Source organism: Arachis hypogaea, chromosome 12 (genome assembly GCF_003086295.3).
Source record: "Arachis hypogaea cultivar Tifrunner chromosome 12, arahy.Tifrunner.gnm2.J5K5, whole genome shotgun sequence".
NCBI lineage: Eukaryota > Viridiplantae > Streptophyta > Magnoliopsida > Fabales > Fabaceae > Arachis > Arachis hypogaea.
The window spans coordinates 5,401,642-5,411,088 of record NC_092047.1 but is presented as its reverse complement, the minus strand read 5'-3'; the positions used below and the strand labels follow the sequence as shown (position 1 = coordinate 5,411,088).

At 28.7% G+C, this 9,447-nt stretch overlaps 1 protein-coding gene across 1 annotated transcript; it reads right to left on the bottom strand.

Moving 5' to 3' along the window:
• LOC112726551 (uncharacterized) lies at window positions 1–3,373 on the bottom strand. Its single transcript, XM_025775979.3, has 3 exons — window positions 2,706–3,373; window positions 350–444; window positions 1–267 (listed from the first exon to the last, which is right to left on the bottom strand). The coding sequence occupies exons 1-3, from the start codon at window positions 3,223–3,225 to the stop codon at window positions 253–255; spliced, it is 630 nt and encodes a 209-aa protein (XP_025631764.1). The 5' UTR covers window positions 3,226–3,373; the 3' UTR covers window positions 1–252.
• Window positions 3,374–9,447: the final 6,074 nt, after the last annotated feature.

The window sequence follows — 9,447 nt, the reverse complement described above, 5'->3', positions numbered from 1 at the left end:
CTTATTAAGAAAATAAAAAATAAATTTTATTAAAATATATTTACTGATCGGTAACGTTATTCAAAACTCAAACAATTTGAAATTTTGCTTACAATTTTTCCTTTTGTAACCTTTGAAATAATTATATAAGATAGTAAATTAAAAATGATTGAGATATTGATAAAGTTAAAGATAACTGAGTCGTACATAATATTAAAGACGATAGAATTGTACATGATGACCCGTCAACAACATAATTGATCTATGGCATATTTACTCATGAGCATCCTGTAAAACACAAAATCCTAATAAGAAAAATAATATGCTATTTATTTTGAATATATTAATAAAATTTTATAATCTTACTTACTTGAGTGTTGGAATATTTTTGTAGATATCCAATGTCGTTTATTCTTTTGGAACTGACGTATACTTCTTTTATATAAGGTGAAGACGAATTCATATCTAAACACAAAGAGTTATACATCGTCAACAAGACTAATAAATTTCATCCTAGTCAAGATAATAATAAATAATTTATATTAAAATCATTATGAGTTCAGTTCTTAGAGTTAATTTTATAAATTATATTTGATGAAACACATTTAGAAAATAAAATTTGTACACCAAAAACACAAGGACAAAAATTCACTACTAAAAATTTGTTAAATACTATTAAATTTATCATAGAATGTTATGGACGAATTTACTATCACATTTTACATAAAATTATTATTATATGTTGTCTAGCCAAAAAAGTTACAGTATACATATATTATATTATTATGCAAAAACCGAAAAATTGTTGTACAGTCAAGGGTAGAGCCTCTCATAAAATAAAAAGACAATGGTCTCACTCAAATTTTAAATTTTTTTTTATAAATTATATATAAATTTTAGTTTAACCTCCTCTAAAATATTTATTTTACTCTGGATTATATTATGAAATTAAATTTTAGCCCTTCTCTAAAATTGAGCCTAACTCCGCCTCTGTCTACAATGTGTATGTATATATATAGAAGAGTGTATACTGCTATAAGTATATAAGAGTCGTGCATGTGTGTATATCACAAATCAACATTAACATATAATAATAATGTGGAGGATTAGATGACACTACTTAGGGGGAAGATGCATGAATGATGTCCTGATTTGAGATCACATGTCCCATTTTCATATTTCCTTTATATTTAACTACTAAAAATTTACATGTATTTATTATTAAACAATGTTACATAATTAATAAAATTTATTTTAATAAATATTTTAAATTTTAAATAATAAATTATAAATCTAAAATTATAAAACCTGAATTTTAGTATTATAAAAATAAAATAATGACTAAATATTAATTAATATTGATAAAAAATATTAATCTTTTAATATTTTTTATTATTAATTTTATAATTTTTTTAATAAATATTTTAAAGTTACATGACTAATAAAATTTAGAATAAATACTTAAATTGATCCTCAAAAAATTTCAGATCGTATATTTACTTCCCAATAAATTTTTAAAACAACAAAAGGACCTATTTATTCGATGAAATTAATTCTCGATGACTTATAGAAAATAGAAATTTATTAAAAATTAAAACGTCCGATTTAAAATATCTTAGAGACTAATTTAGGTATTTATTCTAAATTTTATTTTTTTTATTTTGGTCAATAAAAATATTTAATTAAATATTAAATTTTAATAGTATAAAAAAAATTTAAAAGTTAACATAATTTATTATTTTTAGCCAGTACTTAATTATCAGTCAAATTTTTTTTAGTTTAATAATTTAATAACATATTTTTAGATCACACTTTTAAATATTGTTGATTAACTAATGGTCAAAAATAAATTCTACTAATCTTCTAGTATTCCTTTAAAAATAATGATATATGACCAATAAAATTTTGAGTTTAATTTTAAAGCGCTAGCAGTAGTATAAAACGTTATACACAGGCTTAGTTTGGTAAAGTTTTTACTTTTCAAAAGTAACTTATAAAAGCTAACTTTTAAAAGATGACTTTTTAAAAGTTGTAGCATTTATGTTTGGTAAATCAAATTAAAAATTGCTTTTAATAATCACAAGCAACAACAATTGCATTTGGTAAAATAGCTTTTAAAATTTAAAAATACTATAATAAACATAAATACAAGCATTAAATTTGAAAATTAGTTAACATATGAGGTTATATTAGACTTAAATTTTGAAAAGCACAAACCAACTTTAAAAAGCTCTATCTTAAGTGCTTTTAAAAGTATTCCGATCTTTTAAAAGCTGCAAGCACAAGCACATGATCTTTTTTATTTACCAAACACAAAATGAGGAGCTTGAGTTTTTAAAAAATACAAGCACCTCTTCAAAAATCTTTACTAGACCAAATCACAGTCGTCCAATCACATTTGTAGTTTTAGATAACCATTCATACAATCAATATAAAAATTATTTTTATCAATATAGCTTTATATAATTAAATGTATATTTAAATACTACAATATATCAAAATTAAATTCTAAAATTTTTTCAAATTTAAGCAACACTTATCTAACAAAAATACTTTTACACTAAATATTAAATTTTAATTTTTAATAGTTTAAAAATAAAATAATTTAAAGTATTGATTAATATATATATTAGTCTCCTAGCATTTCTTTATTCTTATTAGTAAAATATAAATGAAAACATGAAAGTGAGATAGGTGATCTTAATCATCATAGCTGCCACGCTTACCTTGTGGTGTAGTGGGCAAAAGCAATAGAAGAAAGCGGCCGCATGGAAAGAGAATCGCCAGAACCGCAAAGAAAGAAAGGAAAACGTTGAAGACATAGCGGGAAACATGATAGTCGTGAGGTATGACGATGAAAGCACCGAAGGAGTAGGATATGGCAAGTAGACTGAGGGAGACGCTCATAAGGGTTGACAACAACAACGATGGAAAACCGGGACGGACCGGAGCACCGCTTATAAGCCATATACAGGAAACTATAGATGAATAGAAAGATAAACTGTTGGCCAAAAGGTAGCCTTGGTAGTTGCTACTGTCTGCCATAGCAAACACAGATTGTCCGATGGATCCGTTGTCAGTGCTTTGGATAACCCCACCGGGTGGATTCAGACCAATTAAGAAGGTTATGCTTGCAACTATGGTTGTTAAGATGGCCAGGTTCCCTCTCATCTCCTTCAACCAGCATTCCTCACCCTCAATAGGCATCAGAAGTTGAAGCCGTTCACGCAAAATCGCGAGAGCCATTAATTTTGAACCTAGTTGGCTATATAATTGTGTGGAATATGTGTCTATATTTAGGGAACAAACACTAACAATGGGAAAAAGAAAGAAAAAGAGACTAGGAAACAAACACGGTGCAGGTTCCAAAATCTCCAAAAGGCTTTTTGATGGAAGAAGACTTTTATATATAGCTTTAACGTGCATTTTATGGTGTAAAAATGAAATTGTTTTTACATGTGTAGAAAGATAGGTATTAATGTATTAGTAGTTCACGAAAATAGTTTAGATGGAAAAGAATTAATTAGAGTACACAATTGTTGATTTATTGGATCCACAAAAAGAAAGAATGCGTGTGACATTGTATTGTATCACAGAGACAACTTATTAGATTTTTTTATTAAGATATTTTTATTTTAATAAATTGAATAAATATTTTTTATTAAAATAAATAATTTAAAAAATTATTACCATGTATACGATATATATGTATTTATAAATATAAAAATATATTTTATAAAAATAATAAAAAATTATTAATAATTTAAATTAGACCAAACTCTTAAAAATAGAACATTTCAATTAATATGGAAGGTGGACAATCTTAACCGTACTATTTCCATTCATTGCGTTTTTTTATTGGAATTTACACTAAATCAATTCAAATCCCAACACTTGCTTAAGTAAACTAGTGAGCTAACTAATGGACCAAATTTATTAATTAGTTAGTTAAAACTGCCTATTTCTTTTGTTATTTTGAAACTGCTAATATTTTCTATTATTTGAAACTGCTTATCTTTTTTATTATTTGAAATATTCTATTTTTAAGAGTTTGATTTAATTTAAATTATTAATATTTTTTATTATTTTCAAAAATTATATTTTTATATTTACAAATACACATATCTCGTTTACACTATAAACGAGATAATTTTTTATGTATCTCATTTACAGTAAAGAGATATATGAAAATTGAAAAAATACACATATATTGATACAGGTAAAATTATCTCGTTTACAGTATAAACAAGATAAGAGATGCTGATGTATTTTCTTAATAATTTTTAAAATTATTTATTTCAAAAAATAAAATATTTATTTAATTTATTAAAATAAAAATTCTCACATATTATTTGATTTATTGTTAATAAATATGTGTATCACTAATCAAATTAGAATTAAATCCATTAGATGAAAAAAATTTTGAAAAAAATTATTTTCTTAATATTAACCAAAATATTTTTCATAGAATTTAAAAAAGAAAAAGATCTGGAGACTAACTTACTTTCACTGTTAAAATTATTACTATTAAAAACGAAAGAATGTATAATTTAAGTAATAGGTAATTATTATTCATTTACCACAGTTAACAAATTTAATTTGTTTTTATAATTATATGTCTTAAATATATTACTAATTATTTTTATATTTTTAATATTTTACATGTTTTAATTTATAAATTGAATTGATAATTTACTATTATTAAAGGTATCCCATTTTTTTAGAAGAAAATATTTAACTTTAAACAAAAGACTAAATTAAAACGATATAAATTGTTTTAGACAAAAATAATAAAAAAGACTAAATTAGAACGATATAATTTTTAAAAATAATAAAAAATATTAATAATTTAAATTAAATCAAACTCTTAAAAATAGAATATTTCAAATTATAAAAAAGATAAGCAATTTTAAAAATAGAAAAGATGAATAGTTTCAAAATAACAAAAAAAAATATGCGATTTTAACTGACTAATTAATAAACTTGGTCTAATGGTTAGCTCACTAGTTTGCTTAAGTAAGTGTTGGGGTTCGAATCCCACCTTGCTATTATTTGAATTGATTTAGTGTAAATTCTAATAAAAAAATGTCAGTGGATGGAAGTAGTACGGTTAAGATCATCCACCTTCCATATTAATTGACTATTTTTAAGAATTTGGTCTAATTTAAATTATTAATATTTTTTATTATTTTTATAAAATATATTTTTATATTTATAAATATATATATTTCGTCTACATGGTAATAATTTTTTAAATGATTTATTTTAATAAATAAAATATTTATTCAATTTATTAAAATAAAAAAATCTAATAAGTTATCTCTATGGCACAGATACAATGTCACACACTCTCTTTCTTTTTGTGGGTCCAATAAATCAATAATTGTGTATTATAGTTAATTCTTCCCCATCCAAGAGCCATAAGCGTGAACTACTAATGCATTGACACCTATCCTTCTACACATGTAGAAACAATTTTATTTCTACACTATAGAATGCACCTAGCTTTAGTTATTATATTGTTCCTCTAGTTTTACTAAATTTTTAATTAGGTTTTTATACTTTTTTTTATTGGGTCCTTACACTATTTTTAATTTTATAATTACGTCTTTTTCATGTTATTAAAATTAACATAATATTTTTATCAAAATACATGCGGTCAAAAATTTAATTAAGTTTTTAATTATAAATACTTTTAATTTGCGAAGAAAAATTCAATTAACTCTAATATTTTACACTAGGAATGACTTAATTACAAAATTAAAGCAGTGTAGGGACCCAAATGAAAGAAAAAAAAGTATAGGGACCTAATTAAAAATTTGGTAAAATTATAGGGATCAATAGAATAATTAAACCTTATATGTGTGTGTGTTAGAAACAAGAGAATAATTTAAAGAAAATATTTTGCGTATTATTTAGTGTGTATGCAAAAGGGACAATGTACAAAGGTATATAAGTGTTAGAAGAATCAAAGCAATAAAAGTACAAAATTCTACAATAAATACACATATATGTTATAAATATAAATGATACTAACTAATCTTAATTGATTCTAATTATACTCTAACATACCTTGCAACTTCAAGTGGGAGCTAAAAGTACCATTTTGAGTTTGGATACTAGAACTCAAAAACGAGTAGGATGATGAGCCTTCGTGAAGATATCTATAGTCTGATCCAGAGTTCCAACAACTATGAGACGAATAGTATCAATAAGGGGACATTGCCGAACAAAGTGACAATCAATCTCAATGTGTTTGGTGTGTTCATGAAAAACATCATTATGGACAATCTGAATAGCACTGCGGTTGTCACAAAAAACATCAATCATGGACGACTGAGGAGCACCCAAGTCTTCGAGAAGCCAACAAATCGAGATAATCTCAATAGTGGTGTCAGCGAGAAGAGCACAATATTCAGCTTCTGTGCTTAATCGAACATTGAATGTTTGCTTTTTGGCGGGCTAGAAAATGAGAAAGTCACCAAGAAACAAACAATAACCAATAGTAGAACGACGATCAGTGGGATCACCAGCCCAAATAGTATCTGAGTACGCTTGAAGGGATAAAGATGAATGGGCAGAAAAATGAAATCTATGAAACAGAGTGTCTTTGATGTAACAAAGAATGCGAAGAATGATCGCATAGTGAGTAGTACGAGGAGTTGACAAGAACTGGCTAAGAACATTAACTATATAGGCAATGTCTGGGCGTGTGACAGTCAAGTAGATGAGACATCCAACTAACTATTAATAAAGAGTAGGATTATCCGAAATAGTGCCATCCATAGGGGTAAATAGAACATTAGGCTCAAGAGGAGTAGACCCAGTACGACTATCTGTAATCCCGATGCTAGCAAGAACATCTGAAGCATACTTAGCCTGAGAGAGATAGATACCGTCATCTGTGGGTATGATTTCTAGGCCAAGAAAATAACTGAGAGAACCAAGATCTTTCATCTCAAAAGTATGGTAGGTGAAGGGAGGCTTTGAGATAAGAGATACCATCAACATCATCTCCAGTAATGATCATGTCATCAACATAAAATAGTAGAAGAACAACTCCACCTTCACTTTTACGAATAAAGAGAGCATTCTTATAAGGACTACAAGTGAAACCGAGATTGCATATAGTGGTGTTGAACTTGTCAAACCATTCTCGAAAAGCTTGTTTAAGACCATAAAGTGTCTTACGAAGGAGACAAACTTTATTAGAAGGACAAGGATAACCCAGAGGTGGTTTCATATAGACCTTCTTTTTCAAATTTCCATTAAAAAATGTATTCTTCACGTCTATCTGACTGAGAGACTTTTTTTTATCGCAGCAATGGTGAGGAGAGCAACAGGAGCAAAAGTCTCTTCATAGTCAATACTATACTCTTGCGTGCAACTTTGAGTAACCAATCGTGCCTTATAACAGTCAATAGAACCATCAGAGTAAGTCTTGATCTTGTATATCCATCTACTACCCACAATTTTCTGATAAAAAAGAGGATCAACCAAGTCCCAAGTGTGTGATTTTTCAAGTGTTTGGATTTCTTCCTGCATTGCTTGCTGCCAACTTAGATTTGTGGAGGCTTCTTTGAATGACTTAGGTTCATGTTGATGAAGAATATTAAAAAATAATGATAATCAAGAAGATGAGTTGGTGGATTTCTTACCCTAGAAGAACGAGTAGAAGGATGAGGCATGACAAAAGGAGTAGAATAATCGTCCGGTCCTGAATCATCGGGAGATGGAGAATGAGGAAGAATAGGAGGTTGTAGAGGTTAACTCGAGATAGAACCTGTAGAATCATCACTAGGAAAGAGATCAACATTAGGGTTAGTGAAAAATAGTGACTGGGTAGGAGGAATGGACTCAAATAAGGAGAACCTAAAAAACATACGATGCTCCCAGAATACAACGTGACGAGATATACGAATATGTTTAGAGAGAGGATCCAACCAACAATAACCCTTATGTTCAATACCATAACCAAGGAAACAACACATGCGAGCTTGAGGTTCAAGTTTACTATATTCATGAGGTTGAAAAAGAATAAAACAGACACAACAAAAAACTTGAAGAGAACTGTAATCTGGAGAGATATGATAAAGACGCTCAAAGGGAGTAATGTTACCAAGGACAGAAGAAGGAAATCTATTAATAACATAAACAGCAGTAAGAACAGCTTCACCCTAAGTATGCTTAGGACACGAAGAAGAAATAAGTATTGCACAAACAGAACCAAGAATGTGACGGTGTTTGTGTTCAACTCGTCCATGTTGTTGAAACGTACCAAGGTAAGAAAACTCAGACAAAGTACCATGTTCTGCAAGAAAGGTTAAAAGCTTGGAGTCACGGTATTCCATAGTATTATCGCGTCGAAAAACTTTAATGACCTTAGAAAACTAAGTTTTAATCATAGTGACAAAGTTAATATAAATATGAGGTAGCTTATGGCGATTAGTCATCAAATAAACCCAAGTAAAGCTTGAATAATCATCAATGAAAATGACAAAGTATCGAGCCCATCCCATAGAAGCGGTGGGAGTGGGATCCCAAACATCAGAGTGGATAAGATCAAAAGGAGAGCAAGCAAGTAATGAATTATTGTGAAAAGATAAAGCAGGTTGTTTGGTAGTTTGTAAAAAAATGCAATCAAAAGACTCGTTATTAACCTGACCCAAAACACCCTGAGATATAAGAGGATGCAATTTTCCTAAAAACCTGTGGGCAAGACGGTGATGCCACAAGTGAAGGGTAGATGGAGAAGAAGTAGCACAGAAATTTGATACAGGAGGAATATGAAGATTCTCGAGTTCAAACAACCTTCCGACTTTACGTCCAATCCCGATGATTTGTCCCGTCTGATGATCCTGTACACGACAACCATAAATGAAAAAATTAACATCAAATCGAGATCAACAAGTTGATCAACAGAAATCATATTAAAGTTCAATTTTGGAATATAATAAGTATCAAGGAGAGATTAAGAGTTGACTCGGAAATAGAACCCTAGTGTGTCGCGTGTAAGAAGGAACCGTCAGTAGTATTAACAGAATGTGCATTTGTAGTGGTAGACAAAGACGAGAAAAGATGACGCAAAGGAGACATGTGATAAAAGCAATCAGAATCAAAATACAATTTAGAATTACCTGGAGGAGTCCAAAAAGCAGCAGGAATATTACCAGAATGGGAGAGAAGATGCTTAAGAAGAGACGCAATATCAGATAGAGAGATAAAAGATGGGTTGAGAGGAGCAGAATTGGTAAATTTAGTAGCAGCAGCAACAGCAAAAGCAGACACATTCTTGGAGAAGTTGGGACGAGAATGATATTGGAGTTGATCAGGATGTGGTGGGCAAGTAGGACAAGTAGTAATCAAATGTCCCAAGAGTTTGAAATAATAACAGAACAGTTGTGGACAATTATAGCTAATGTGACATTTCTATTGGCATTTGCGACATTCAACAGGAGGATAGTCTGA

Excerpts from the sequence above, each read along its gene's own strand:
- LOC112726551 (XM_025775979.3), bottom strand. The coding sequence starts at position 3,225 with ATGGCTCTCGCGATTTTGCGTGAACGGCTTCAACTTCTGATGCCTATT. Across the intron at positions 445-2,705 it reads TTTGCCCACTACACCACAAG|ATATGAATTCGTCTTCACCT; the intron begins GTAAGCGTGGCA and ends CTTTGTGTTTAG.